Source organism: Coenobita brevimanus, chromosome 98 (assembly GCF_032717465.1).
Source record: "Coenobita brevimanus isolate Jiangsu-jjx chromosome 98, ASM3271746v2, whole genome shotgun sequence".
NCBI lineage: Eukaryota > Metazoa > Arthropoda > Malacostraca > Decapoda > Coenobitidae > Coenobita > Coenobita brevimanus.
Window position 1 is genome coordinate 11,488,251 of NC_137051.1, and position 13,241 is coordinate 11,501,491.

Here is a 13,241-nt window from a genome sequence, read left to right on the forward strand (position 1 = left end):
GTAAAACTGGATGAATGAGTTAGTATTAGAACTGGGGAGATATAAGGGTGTGTGATGTTGCCATTGTTGTTGTATGTATGTATGTATGTAATGGGTTACGAGAGAGGTAAAAGCAAAAACTACGAAGACGGAAGTGAAGATGATGAAAAGGACCTCGAATTTCGTAAGTGTCTGAGAGACGAGGTTTGAAAGTAAATGGAATAAGAGTAAAATTTTGGTTGTTGGGAGAAAAGGTGACTCAGAATGTATTGGCGCTTAGAGAGATACTAGAACTGGTGAAGTGTTTAAAACCTAGGTGCGATCACAGAAAAGAAGGGTTAATGTGTGCAAGAAATGGATAGTAAAATGGTTCAATTAAGTAAATTGGCTGGTGCTGTGAAGGCTTTGATGTGCAATACAGACCTGAATAAAGAGGTTGTAAGTGGATGGCATGAAGGTGGATTAGAACAAAGAAGCAACTATCTTCCCAGTGTCATCTGGAGAAAATTTACAACTGGCAAAATACAATGAAAACTCTATCTCTAGTTGTGCGTAGATGGTTCGATTTTTCCGCTATGTATTTGTCAAGCTGTTGGACGATACTTATTTGTCTGTCTGTACCTACATTACCGTGCGGGTGTGAGACTTTGGTACAGCATGAATATTTGAAAAGAAGAAGAATAGTAGTAGAAATGAGTCTGAAATGACGTATATAATCTGCCTTGACTTAACAGGATGAGAAATATTAAACTTTGTAACTTACGGGAAGTAGGGGAGTCTGTTCACCAAAGGGCAGTGTTGAGGGAATAGGTATGAATATGATGATGAAAACGTTTACAGGAGTGAGTCTGAGGGTAGGAGGAGACAAGAAAACGGTAGATGGAGAATGCAGGTGGCTGCGTGAGTAAGCGAAGAATAAGTAAAAGGATTAACATAGGAGAAAAATGGATGGATGAAATATGAACTCTCTCTCTCTCTCTCTCTCTCTCTTTCTATTTATGTAGTGCAGTTTTCTGTGAACTGTACAGCCTGTGAGGGTTCGAAGGCATGAATGATGAATAAATTTATGTATGCTTTGTTTCACTGGATACTCTGTTGGTAGTTGTTTTGCTTTTGTGTTTTCCTTCTCATAGTTCTGTTAACTTCTCGCCTCATGTATTAATGGAAAACGGTGATGATGATGATGATGATGATGAAGATGGTCGTGGTGATGATGATGGTGATGATGATGATATACTGCATCCATTAGTTTAATGTGTTTTGTTTACTTTGTTGCATTATGTTGCTTGTACCTAGTGATGTTTTGCTCACTGCAGTGCATGCTACTAATAACTACCACTGATACTGCGCGTACTGTCATTGTTGCACTGATAGTATAACCTTGGTAGACTCTGTATGTGGAAGGTGAAGACTTCAGTCAAGATTTAATAAACCCCTTCAGTACGGTAACGTCTTGGGTGCTGCTGCTCCTACAACCACACTGTTTAATATGGTTACGAAATCCCGCTACTACTGACACGCTTACTGTGGGCTGCATTTATCTCCTCCAACTGGATGAGGTGGTGGGTGAGTGGTCAGTTGTTGTCTGTTGTCTGAAATGACGCGAATTCGATCACAAGCTTGGATGTCGTTAAAACAGACTTCACTAATCTTCCACAAGACCCACCGACATGCCATAAAAATACCCCAGCTAAAGCAGTGCACCAGACTTTCCTGAGAGAGCCTTACCATGTATTCAATATGGACGGTGGGTAATAGTGCCGAAGAGGTGATATGTGAGGGAGCATGCACGTAGCCTTATAGAACCGACTTTTAAGCCAATGTACGGAGTCGGCCACATAAAAGAAAAGAATCTGCAAACAGCAAGAATATACTAATAAAGGCGTCACCGAATTTAAGAGGTTTATCTTTCTCTAAGTTTTGCTCGTCCAGTAGAAATATAAAAGAAATTTATCATAACAGTCCTAAACCAACAGAACACACTGTTTCATATATAAGGTAAATCTTAAAAACTGTCTGTCTGTTTGTCATGATCGCATCTTTTTTAATAGGAGCTAATATCGAAAAATTCCACAATAACTGTAAAGCTGCTTAAAATGAGAAGCCGAAAGAGGTTCAGCTACTGTACAAGGTAATTATGAAACTCCCTTTCTCTTCACCTTCCTTATACACAGCCCTAGACATGTCAGAATGCACTATACTCTCCCTAGGTATGTAGCAGAATAAAGCCATATTAGATAGTGAGTGGTGTATTGTTTCCTTCCTCAAACCACTTTAGAAGGTAAATGCTAACCCGTTTTCTTCCTCAACTTATATTAGAAAATAGGACTTAGGACCGTTTGCTTAATTTCTTTGTTTTTGTTACCTTCAAGCGATATTATTCAGCATAGGTTTCCTTGTACTGAAGGGGAAAACAATGCTATAATTGATCTAGACGCTCCAGTTTGAAGAAATCTATCCCAAACAAAGCAGAAAAATCGTCTAGGCGCAGCAAGAATAAAAAAAAATCATTGCAATGGATTTAACTCTGGCTGCTCGGCTTTCTGGGCTGAACAAAATCGCCTGGTGTTAGCCTAAGTTAAATTCCCAGGTGCACTAATACCAGGGATAGAGCGACATGAGATATGGTATTTATGAAGGCTGCAGCTGTCAGGATGTTTGGCAGATGAACGAAGTTTTACGGTCTCGGCCTGAATAATTTACCCACATGCACCAATCACAGCGAAAGAGTTAGCTACTTCACTCCGATGACGCATTTGCAATTTTATTCTTTGTAGCTCCAGACGATTTTATTCAGCTTAACAACAGACCTCTTGTAATGAGGGCCGAGGGGGGTTAATGAACACTAAAATCCATCTCCTACAATCGGAAAAGTCTCTTCTAAATATGAAATCAACCATCTTAGCAGTAACAACAACAACAACAACAACAACAAAATACGTTATCGGACTGAAGGGGCTGTGCATACCTACCCCTTTACCATGTCCTTCAAAGTCTGCTGATTCCCCCTTTGTCTCTGTTCGTCCCGCAGCACAGTTGGGGACCTGAACAGAACATCGCGTCATCGAGTATTGCGGGTGGTGTGCCAGGGGAGAGGCTTGGGCATTGGGAGACATTAAGCATCTGTGCCGTAAAGAACCCCTGTGTAGTCGACAGGAGATAATATATTTTTTTTACTTCTTTTTTATTCACTGTGATTTCTCCGCTTAGTTTACTGCCTTCCTGCCTACCCCCCCCCCTCCTTCTCATCTCTCTCTCTCTCTCTCTCTCTCTCTCTCTCTCTCTCTCTCAGTCTTTGCCACCAGAGGAAAAATTGTATGGTTACTAAGAGGTCAATAACTAGAAATAAGAGAAGGCCGATAGTGTTACATTCCGTCTGACAACGGACAGTCTTTATTCAGATGTGAATCGCAGAAGCTTGAGAGAATTTATGTTTTCACAATAAACCGTCAAGTGATCGGGACAACTCTAATTTTCGTCCAACTGAAGCCTGACTGAGCTGATCAATGCCAACTAATTCTTATTCTTTGACATATCCACCCCAGCCCAGCCTGAGGATTACTTCTACCCCGAAGGCGAGTGAGCTTAGGCCATATCCGAGGGCGAGTAGTATGAAGCCGCCCTGGAGGTCACGCAGGGTCAGAGGTCGTACTTTGCTTGGGTTGTTTTGGCTCTCTCCCGAAGCAGACTCCTTGGGAGGGGAGAGGAAATATTCAGATCATGTACAATATACAGATGGACTGGAAAAAAAATAAGTACACACACACACACACACACACACACACACACACACACACACACACACACACACACGCACGCACGCACGCACTCGCGCGTGTGTGTACAGTCTATCTATTTATCTATCTATCTATACAGTATACATACATACATATATATATATATATATATATATATATATATATATACCTCCCTTTCCTTGGGGGAAGCAGCCTAGGTTTATATATATATATATATATATATATATATATATACCTCCCTTTCCTTGGGGGAAGCAGCCTAGGTATATATATATATATATATATATATACCTCCCTTTCCTTGGGGGAAGCAGCCTAGGTATATATATATATATATATATATATATATATATATATATATATATATATATATATATATATATATATATATATATATATATATATACACGCGCGCGCAAAGCAGAGTGTCTGTATGTTTGTTTTTTATGCACGGCTGTATGTTTGTTTTTATGCACGGTTTTAAAGTTAGGAAGCTAAAATTTGGCATACATACTCTCCTCGCCAAGGGTCAGGTCACAGGCATGTTCAGCCTGAAGGAGTTGGATTTCGAGGATAGGTCATTAAATAAACAAATTTCCCCATCCCTCAAAATGGTGGGGCTGACATCAAAACATGAACTTCAAGGCCATCAAAGGCCATATTATGCCCGATTAAGTTTTTTTTTTTCTATTTCTGGCATTTTCTGCAACTTTTGGCTGTTTTCCACAACATACCTACATATAACTATATTCATGACGAAATTTGACGGAATTTGACAGAATTTAACAGTGATCGTTATCAAAAGTGACTCCAGTCATAAAATATTCACTGGTAAGTACATTTTTGATATTCTGCATTCACACTTGATTTTTTTGGAGTTATTAGTATTTCTATTTGCCTTATTTGGATACAGCAATGGCTACGGTGGCTACGCCGGGTACCTCAGCTAGTGTATATATATATATATATATATATATATATATATATATATATATATATATATATATATATATAGAGAGAGAGAGAGAGAGAGAGAGAGAGAACAAAGGGAGACTGACTTGACCTGAATACCAAGATCTCACCTAAGTTCACCACACTTCACCTCACCTCAACTGAACTTACATCCTGATCGTAGCAAGCCTATACAAAGAATGTCAGTCAAGGGGATATTGCTTTACAGCTATTTCTGGTAACAATTTATCACATTTAAAATTACCAAAGCACATGTGTACATTATTCTCATATGTGCCAGAAAGTAAGCATGGTTCAATAATATTTCTTTGATCGAAGCCTTTTCACCTTGTTACTCTCTTAAGTGTAAAACCTGCCCAATCAGTGTGATCATCGGATGCTTTGTGTTGAAGTAAACCACTACTCTGCTGGCCCGTCCTTATATTGTGAGATCCTGGTCTCCAAGACTTTTGCAGATCGTTCGATATAAAATTTATTACAGTTTTTGCTTGGAATATTTCATATAACACCTGAATTGTTTGATGGGCTATTTCTTCCCTATGCTCTCAATCATTTGTAGTTCTTCCTCTAAAATTTCTTGGGTCTGAAATGCTATATGCTCTCAAGTACATACTCGTATATATGAAGACAGATCTTTTTATATAAATATAATGATTCGAATAATAGGGCACATTGGACATTATATATGTAGGTTTTCTGTATACCTTAGTCTTCAGAACACCTTTATCCCCGATGACCTCTACGCCCAAGAAAGGCAGTTTATTAAACATTTCCAGTTTAAGAGTAAACTTTATGGATGGGGTGATGGCATTTAGTTGAGAGAGAAGTTCACCACTGGGAAGGTGTTAGACCAAAAGCGCGGAATACCATCAACGTATAGGAGCCAAACTATGTTTCTCTCATTTACAGAGATCAACAAATTATTCTCAAAGTACTCCATGTACAGGGGAGAGGGGGTTACCCATGGCCATACCAAATTTTGTGTGTAATCTTTAACCTCAAAAACAAAAGATAATTTATCTACACATAACCGTATTAGTTTAATGTTTTCACAGTTTGTGGATCCTGGTGCCTTCTACACCTGTCGCTCACATACACCGATCTACACCCAGTACACACATACACTTACCGGCCACCCAGACCCACCACCCACTTTTACCTACCAACTCCCACGCACAGTACACCCACCTGCACCACACTGCTCCCAGCCTTATCCAGCTTGCTCCTCAGTATTATATCCGTCATCCACTTTTTGGCCAGCCCAGCCTCCGTCAGCCGTCGTATTACACCGTTGAATTTCGCGATGTAGGGAACGAACTTTGGATAGGCCAGCCCGATACCGAAGGGCGCGATGTACTCCCTCATGACGTGGAGCGAAGTCTTTCCCATCCTGTCAGTGTAGTCGACGGCGATGGTGTAGTCCAAAAAACCGCGGCTTTCGAGGAAGGAGTACGTCCCTGAAGGAGAGAGAGGGCAATGAATTGATGAATATATATATTGCGTGTGTGTGTGTGTGTGTGTGTGTGTGTGTGTGTGTGTGTGTGTGTGTGTGTGTGTGTGTGTGTGTGTGTGTGTGTGTGTGTTTTGGGAGTAATTGTGGTTGAGGTTTGGTGTGTGGGTAGGCTGGGTACAGAGGTGGTCGTTAGGTGATGGTGCATGGTTGAAGGCGTAAGGAAAAGTTGGTGCAGGAATCGGGTTATGGATAATGCTGTGGTTCGGAGATAGCGTGTGGGAGGGTTTAGGGTGAGGCTGTGGTTAGGATATGGTTAGGAGCTGGTGTAATATGATGGTTGGTGTGGATGAGGTTCGGGGTGAGGTTATGCTTGGTTGTGGTTAGGAGCTTGTGTTTTTATACAAGGAAAATAAACAAAAAGCTGGATGCCTGAAAATTGTTCTTTCCAGAAAAATAAAAGATACGTTCACTTCGGGATGCCAGGGCACAAGGCGCTTAAACGATTGGGCGTCATAGGCAGAAGAAAATACAGATTGAGGTAGTCATGTCCAGAATTGATCTTTTGCATACGTGAAGGACTGAGAGTATTGGTAAACTCATGTATTAGATAGACAATAGGTGAAAAAGGTGACTGTTATCAGTCGGGTGGTGTGCGCCCCTCGTAATAGAGGAGAAATGCAAGAATACAGTTCAGAAGAGCAGTGACCACTAATAAAGCAATTGTAAGTAGATAAAGATGTATCACAGCGGCGAAATGATAAAGGTAAGCGTGTGTGGGTGGTTTAAGGGCTGGTGTGAGGGTTGAGGGTGTGGGTGTGTGGTGGGGCTGGGGCTGAGAATGTGAACAATGGAGTGCCGTGGCCTGGTAGTTGAGACCACTGTGTAGAGACTCTACACTGTGATTGAGACTGATGTGTTGACATTTTAACGGTGAGGCTGCGGTTAGGGATGGGTTGAGGGTTGCTGTAAGAGTTGACAATGTGTTGATGGGGCTAGATACTTTGGTTAGTTGTGGTTTGAGCGTAGTTAAGGATGAGGATTGGTGTATGAGTGATTGGTGTATGAGTGAGATTAGGAGTTAGACTGTATTTAGGAGATGGTGTATTTGTGGTTTGATAGTCGGTGTATGAATTTAGGGTATGTATAAATGACTGAAAGTTAGTGCTGGTGGGGTTGAGAGGCGAAGTGTGGGGAGTCAAGTGTCAAGCTGCGATTAGGAGCTGGTGTGTGTGTGTGTGTGTGTGTGTGTGTGTGTGTGTGTGGACTTAGGTATGAGTTAGCGGTTAGGTGTTAGTGTGGTGGCAGGGGTTTAGATCCACTAAGACGATTCCCAGACAGAGGATTATATCCCACAAAGACGATTCCGACTTAGACGATTCCCAGTCAGACGATTCCCACAAAGACGATTCCCAGATAGACTATGTTTTGCCACCCTGCAGTCATTGCAGTCACCTAGCCATTGTCTGATCATTTCAGCATAACTGTCTGATCATTTTAGTGTAATTGTCTGACCATTTTAGTATATAATTTTAAGAGTCCCTCACCGTGGAATACCTTCATTACGGAGATATAGCACAATGCATACCTTACTACTCAGGTGCCAAAATCATTAGTTTTCTCGAACTTCGCTTCTCCCATCTAAGCTGGAAGTCTTACCAAACTAGGTAATATATATATATATATATATATATATATATATATATATATATATATATATATATATATGTGTGTGTGTATGTATACAGTATGTATATAATAAGTATACACATGCTCGGTACATTGTGCAGCATATAATTATAAACGTAATCAACCCCATGGGAATCGTCAATTTGGAAATCGTATTGCTTGAAGTCGTCTAAGTTGGATAACAAAATCGAGTAAAAATAGACGATCATCGAAATGGGGATCGTCAAAGTGGGATGACAACGTGGTAGGTGTGTGGGTGGTGAGGTGTCGTTTTCATTATAAGCGTACAGTATTTCCATCCAATGACGTTTTGGCATTAAGTAATGTAACTTCAACCACACCTTCTACCGTCCTTCTGAGTCCTTCCGAGGTGGAAGCAACATGAGTGTATCGTTCAGCCAGAAGTCGTACATAACGGTCTGCATTCTTCGCCATGACACGCTTCAGAGTGAAGCCGATACTGCCGACCTCCACACCTTTCTCGTAGAGCTGTTTGTGGGTGTTGATGGGCTGCTGCTGCACTGGCACGGTGAGGTGGGAGACAAGGGAGCCCCTGTAAGCCACGGCGAGGATAAGGAAGGCCAAACTCCACAGCAAGACGAAGACTCTGAGGTGTGACGAGGAAGGGACGCGTACCCAGGCGGTGTTCATGACGCAGCCGTACAGAAGGAGACAGGTGTTTGAGCTTCGTTGAAACCAAGCGTCGATTAGATCTTTTCCGCCAACATTCCTTCCCCATCTCTCATATGTCTGTCCTTTCTCATTATTAGTCTCTCTATTTCCTCTCTCTTCTATCTGTTTATTTTCATTTTCCATGTTATCGTCGACGTTCCAATGCTGGTGCAAATACCACCCACTGTTTTCCTTAATCATCTTCGCGTTCTTAAGCTGTCCAGCTTGAGCCACCAGGGAAAATGCCACCATTCCAACTAAGACTGACAGGAGGATAGCGAACCACGTTTCAGGTAAGAAGGACAGGGTGACGGCCATCCACTGAGGTAAGGGGCCGGGCACAAGATTAACGAAGCAAAGGTACTCGATGTCGTACGCCACGGACATGTCAATAATGGAGAAGTACTGTTCCATGATATACAGATCAGCCACGCCAACGTCTGCCCTCCGTGCCTGCAGGTCACCCATCAGGCCCGTCCAGGTGCCGTTGTCCTGCTCCCAGCCCCACATCTCCCCGTCCGAGGGCCTGGTGAAGCTGAGACTGAAGTTTAGGGCCTGGCTCAGCGCTCTCACTACCTGCAGGAGGGATTATAAGTCAGGTGGTGGATAGGTGGTTAAAGAAGTGAGTTGCTGTCTGGAAAAGCGCGAGCTCGATTCCAGGTTGGGAAAGGGAACTGTGTGCTAATATGAATTTCGGTAATACTGACTTTACTGATATTCCGCGAGACTAGTCAACATGTCATAAAAACACCCCCGCTGATCACACCAGTCATGAATGTATTCAGTGAGGAAGGTGAGAATTAACTCCAGAGTGGTGAAATGTGAGTGTGTGTGGCACGGAGGAGGAATGCTGAACCTTAGAGAACGGGCTATCAAATTCAGGGTCGGAAAAAAAAAAAAAAAGAGCTGAGGGAGTACATGTAGAAGGGCGGACTGGGATATGATGAAGGATTGTGAAAGATTGCTAGCGATTCAAATCGTGGTAAGACTGGGGAGTCTGTGCCTACGAGGATGTAAGCGAGCTAGACTCCAAGTGACTCAGTGTGAGTTTGAGAATGTGTGCTGGAGTGTGTACGGGTAGAAAATTTATGACTTCGGGTAGGCCTATGGTTCGGGAATGTATATAACAGGACAGAGTGGGATGGAATGACGGATTAAAACTGATTGGGAATAATGGGGATCAATGTCTGTTGGCGAAATGGAACGCAACTAAGTTAGAATAAGGTTGAATAGTATGAGCAGAGCGTAGAAGAGTGGAATATTAACGTGCCAAATGTGGAACTAAATTGGAGAGAATTCGTAAGAGATTTTAGCCAGTTTTTGCATTAGCCTCATCACTACGGTGACGGATGAGGTTATCTTATACTTGCAACTTCCAGACAACTTTCACTCACTTAAGAAAAGGTCTATGGTTTTGAAAGCGTTGATGGAGACTGCCCCTAACCTCCCCGGCTCTAAAAATCCCTCAAAAGCTTCATCTAACTTCCCCGGGAAAAAAAGAAAAGAGAGAAGAAAATTAAACTCTCCAAAGGTTTAACAAAATTTTGTGGAGAGTGCAAGAATAAAATGGAAAAATCACCAGAATGAAGGGGTTTGGTAAGTTCCCGTAGAAGGTAACTATCATCTGCGAATCTTGCTTGGTCGTATCTCTCGCATGAACTTGAGCGACTCTAGTTTCGTTGTATTGTGTTTGGTGGCTGTGTGACTGAAGATAAAAGTCTCAACAAGAAATCCTATACTAAACTTTGGCTCAAGAAAGATTGTGAATATTGTGTTTGGTATCTTTCTGAAGGAAGATAAAAGCATAAAACTGGTAATCGTATTGACAACTTTGGTAAAAAAAAAAAAAGTCTGAATACAGTGTTTGGTAGCTGTTATGAGTGAAGATGAAAGTATGAAATAAGTAATCATCGACCCAACCCAGGCTTTAGAAAGTATTTGAATAAGGTGCATAAATGAAGTGAATGAATGATGGTAACAGCTTAAAACAAGCCATCTTATACACAACTTAGGCTAAAGAACGTTTATGGATATAGCACAAGGTAAGGAAAGGATGTCAGAGAGCCTTCCAAGCCCACCAGTACACGACCACATTGACACTCTCAGTCTCCTAGGTCCCTTTCTCACCCGAATAACATCGTCTGGCATTAGCTGAACAGAATACACAAGCTGTCCTTATAATGAGAGGGCTAATTATGACGCTACCATCAGCCTCCTACATGCACTCAGCTGATAAGATAGCCTGGCAGTAGCTGGAATAGAATACTAGGGTTGTCCCTACCATGAGGAGGTTAATGGTGACAATATAAATATACTTAGCCACTCATGACTCACTAACCTGAATTGAGTTGTGTGTCATTCGCTGGAATAGAATATTACAGAGAATGAATGGTAGAATTAACGGCGAAGAATTAATAACAAGGCTCAAATGACTCTAATTCAGCTGAATAAACTCCTCTAGCCTTGGCTGGATTAGAACACTAGAGTTTTGCTGGTCATGAGGGGGTTAAAGAAATATATACACCAGGATGGTGGAGCCTGAGACCTCCTCTAATTTCCTTCCGAGTTATTGGCCCCTTAGGAACCATACAATTTTTGTCTTATTTCCATGGTTATTAATTTTGGTGTGCCGTGGGGGAGAGAGAGAGAGAGAGAGAGAGAGAGAGAGAGTGGAAGTGGAAGAGAAGGAGGTGGAGGAGTTCCTTCACTACGAGGAGGCTCCAGCAGTGGAGTCAATGGAGACAGTTTGTGGCACCTTTTCAGCGAGGGATGAATATAATTGTGTGGCGGCAGCAAAAATAAAGTAAAAAAAAAAAAAAAAAGAGTTGATGAATATTTTTTCCCGGATGTTTTCGTCTTAGTCAAATAAAATGGCCTGGCAGTGGCAACAGTAAACTAAAAGAGATTTTGTTGTGTAAGAGAGCAGAGTTAAAACGTATATTGAAATACGGTTGAATATTACAGAGGGGCAAGAGCAGACGTATGGTGAAGGATATATAAATGAAACAAATGAAGAAATGAAATGAATAGCACCTTCTCGAGTATGTTATTCCAGCTGATACCAAACGACTGTGTTCAACTGAGAGTGTATCATGAGTCGCAGTGCTGATAGTGTCACCAATAACCCCTCACATGGTCGGGACGCTTCTACTACTCTAACCAAGATGATTTAGTTTAGCTGAGAGTGTCATTGGAATCTCAGTGTTAATGAACTGTGGGAAAAAAAAAAGACATTACTAATTGATGACATAAATAAAAGTAAGTATAATAATTACGCGGAAGTAAGAGAGTATGAAAGAATGGTAGAGGGAGTAAGGATGGGAAGAAATTCGGAGAAAGTGCTAAACAAATGTGGTTAGAGATATGAAGCTCAAGGGGAAATCCAAATTCTCTCTCTCTCTCTCTCTCTCTCTCTCTCTCTCACACACACACACACACACACACACACACATACACACCTCGATGTCGACTCCGTATAGCTGGTATCCTCTTCCCTCTTCCTCCTCCATGAAAATCCTGGGAGGGAAGTGGAAAGTGACCACTTTCATCTGGAAGCCGTGCATGTCCCCGAGTTTGTCAGGCACCAGGTTCAGGTTCTTCATGTCTCTCTTTTCATCCTCTTTTCCTTGCCCTGTCTTGGCCTTCATGCTGCCTCTTCCATTCTTCTTTCTTCCCTCTCTGTCTTCCTCTGTTACGCCTACTTCATTTTCTCTCCTTTCTTCCTTCGTCACGCCTTCTTCCTTTCCTCTTCCTTTTCCATCCATCCCCCTTCCCTCTTCTGCTTCCTCCCCGTCCTCTCCGAGGTAGGTCATGAGAGTGCGAAGTTCAGGCAGGTCGTAGGGCGAGTTAGTCTGGATATGAAGGGTCGGGAAGTTGGCGTTCCCGGAAGGCCTCACAAGCAGCAAGTTCGTCATGGTGTTGACTTCGGCCGTTTTCAAAAATTGGTCCTCAGAAACTCCCAGGTCGCCGATGAGGAAGATTATATGTATCCGAGACATAAAATACTTGTCCCAGTCCTTCTCAATATCCCCGAAAAGATCCAGGATACATTTGGCGCCAGAGGATATGGACACGTAAACCGGACACAGGGTAGCCATGTTCAAGTCGAAGTTTCGCAAAACCCTTGCCAGATTATCGGCCAGAGTGAAAACCAGGTGCGGTGTGTTTGCTTCCTGGCGTAAAATTAGATCATGCAAGGCCGTGACCTCATCCTGCTGACCTCGCTGCAGGGGTGACCTCGGGACGTCGTGGAGAAGGACGAGGGTGCAGTTCGGGAAATACCTGACCCTAGCAGACCTGAGAAACTGGGCCATGAGGCGAGTGTGAGCGGTCTGACCCGGTGCTGCGAGGCCTGTAGCTACCATCATCATCATCATCATCATCATCATCATCATCATCATCATCATCGCAGTCCTCTTCCACTCTCACCACCAATGCCACCGCCACCTGTATTGTAAGTAATGTTGAAGTTCACTTAATATATTGCGAAGACTGTCAAATTATAATCTTCCCTACGCTTCTTGGCTCATTACTTATTTTTAAAAGCTGAACACAAAACAGAACACCCCTCCACTGATGAACATCCCTCTGTCATTAACCCCCTCTATTAGATATCGTCAGTTTATAGCACAGTCTTACTACCTCAGGACGATTTTGCTAGCCTTGAAAAAACCATTTGTGGTGACGGGGTTGGAAGCAGTCTTCATTACCTCCATCACAGC

General features: G+C 42.3%; 1 protein-coding gene across 1 annotated transcript; it reads right to left on the reverse strand.

The window, feature by feature from the left end:
• Positions 1 to 3,499: 3,499 nt before the first annotated feature.
• Positions 3,500 to 12,884, reverse strand: LOC145414192 (ionotropic receptor 21a-like). The gene is made up of 6 exons (XM_080283768.1): positions 12,303 to 12,884; positions 11,979 to 12,116; positions 8,706 to 9,096; positions 8,190 to 8,561; positions 5,892 to 6,166; positions 3,500 to 3,670 (listed from the first exon to the last, which is right to left on the reverse strand). The coding sequence occupies exons 1-6, from the start codon at positions 12,882 to 12,884 to the stop codon at positions 3,500 to 3,502; spliced, it is 1,929 nt and encodes a 642-aa protein (XP_080139894.1).
• Between the last annotated feature and the right edge of the window lie 357 nt (positions 12,885 to 13,241).

Coding starts and splice junctions, on each gene's coding strand:
- LOC145414192 (XM_080283768.1), bottom strand. CDS start 12,884: ATGGTAGCTACAGGCCTCGCAGCACCGGGTCAGACCGCTCACACTCGC. Junction 12,117..12,302: donor TCGGAGAGGACGGGGAGGAA/GCAGAAGAGGGA, acceptor AGAGACATGAAG/AACCTGAACCTGGTGCCTGA. Junction 9,097..11,978: donor TATACGGAGTCGACATCGAG/GTGTGTATGTGT, acceptor TCCCTCCTGCAG/GTAGTGAGAGCGCTGAGCCA.